General features: G+C 33.1%; 1 protein-coding gene across 1 annotated transcript in view; it reads right to left on the bottom strand.

Moving 5' to 3' along the window:
* Positions 1-1,627: 1,627 nt before the first annotated feature.
* The window catches only part of LOC128249552 (probable serine/threonine-protein kinase samkA), a 658,532-nt gene continuing 658,134 nt past the window's right edge, over positions 1,628-2,025 (bottom strand). Inside the window, exon 6 of the mRNA XM_052973443.1 lies at positions 1,628-1,722. Coding sequence (XP_052829403.1) covers positions 1,628-1,722 — 95 coding nt within the window. The remainder of the gene's footprint in view (positions 1,723-2,025) is intronic.

The following is a 2,025-nucleotide window of genomic DNA, read 5'->3' on the forward strand; positions in this document are numbered from 1 at the left end:
TATATATATATATATATATATATATATCGGTGTAATATGGAATATATGTCAACAAATTATAATTATATAAAAATTGTAAAATATAAAACCAACAAATCCTTATATAAAAAAAAGTAGTCTCTTACGTTTGTAGCGATTTATAATTAAATATAAATTTAGGAAATATTAACTTAATTGTTTCAGCCATTTTGTGAAAAATATATGCAATATTTTTACACCCGATATAATTGGAAATATATACAACAAATCAAATGCTACTTGCAAACAAACAAATATTTTAAAGAAAGTGTATTTATTTGTTTCAGACATTATGTAAGAAATAGCTGCTAACAGGAAATTAGAATACAGTGTTAAAATGCTCGAGTTCATGAGTAGAAAGGATGGCAATCATTATTAGAGAATGAGCAATACACACAGATACAGGCACACACAATTATTTAAATATATGTATAAGGTAACTGTTTATTTAAGAGCTCAGTATACTTCAATATACTTCAAATGTTGTCTGTACAGAGATTTTGCACAAAATTATGACGTGAGAACATAAGCTCACAGTTTTCGTATTTATTACGTCTAGTCTAAACTTTGAAATGAGATAAAACAAAGAAAACCAAAAGAAAAAAAGAAAAAAATTGCCGCATGCATCTTCATTCTTATTCTTTCAGGTATTTAATCTCAGCAAATGTTATGAATAATGGATTCTATTCCTCGTAATATGTTTCCTCTAGGCGAGACTTTGATATTGTCTACCATGTCTTGGGCTCTTGTGGCCAATAAAAGAAATCATCATCGTCATTATTGAGCTGGCAGAATCGTTAACGCGCTGGACGAAATTCTTAGCGGTATTTCGCCCATCGCTACGTTCTGAGTTCAAATTCTACCGCGGTCAACTTTGCCTTTCATCCATTTTGGGATCGATAAAATAAGTACCAGTGAAACACTGAGGTCGATATAATCGACTCATCCCTCTCCCAAAATATCTGCCCTTGTGGAAAAATTGAAACCATTATTATTATTATTATTATTATTATTTAAAAATTTTTTTTTTTTTTCATTTTCACAGGTTTTGTTGGAGCAACCGGAGTCTGGCATGCGTAGCGGGTTTGCAGTCTATGGTAACATGCTATTCATTTTTTCAGCTATCTAATTCTTTCCTGATTATTCTGCCTGTGCCAAGGAGGCAAGACCTTTGTAAGACTTCTACTGGGCACTCGATCCCAATTTCCTTTATATTCCTCTTGATGCATTCTGATACTGTTACCAAGGGCCCAACAATAATTAGCACTATCTTCACCTTCTTCATTTTCCATAACCAGGCTATTTCTTACTTAAGAGAGTTGTATCTATCTATCTTTTTGTTTTCGTTCTTGACTATTCGTGGGTCAAAGGGGCATTCAACACCAACTATATAGCATATGTGGTGCACCTTGTCCACCACCACTAGGTCCGGTCTAGCACCTGATATGCTTGGATTGAGAAATCCCTGAAGATTTTGCTAATGTCCGACTCTGCCTCTGTCTGCGGTTTGTGCTCATATCACACCCTGCCACTATTATTATTATTATTATTATTATTATTATTATTATTATATTATTATTATTATTATCTCTTTCTTTGATGTAAAGCATCACCTGATTGTCTGTGATGTAACTAGCCATCTGATAGTGTCCTCCATATCTTGGGATATCCGGAGGAGATACAGTACAACCGTTTCAAGCAGCTCTATTTAATTGAACAATACAATCATTAAATCAATTCAATGCAGAGATATCCAATTGAAACGATCGTATTGCATCACCTCTGAATATCCTGTTGCTTATTTTGATTTTATCCACCTTATTTTGAAATTGTACGGATAATACTGCACTAATTTTTGGTGCCTCAACTTAAGTACCCAATACATCTTAATCTCTATTTTGTACCTCATACATACATACATACAAACATACATACATACACACGCACACACACACACACACGCACACACACACACACACACACACACACATATATATATATATATAT

The sequence above is a fragment of the Octopus bimaculoides genome, chromosome 15 (assembly GCF_001194135.2).
Source record: "Octopus bimaculoides isolate UCB-OBI-ISO-001 chromosome 15, ASM119413v2, whole genome shotgun sequence".
NCBI classification, from domain to species: Eukaryota; Metazoa; Mollusca; class Cephalopoda; order Octopoda; family Octopodidae; genus Octopus; species Octopus bimaculoides.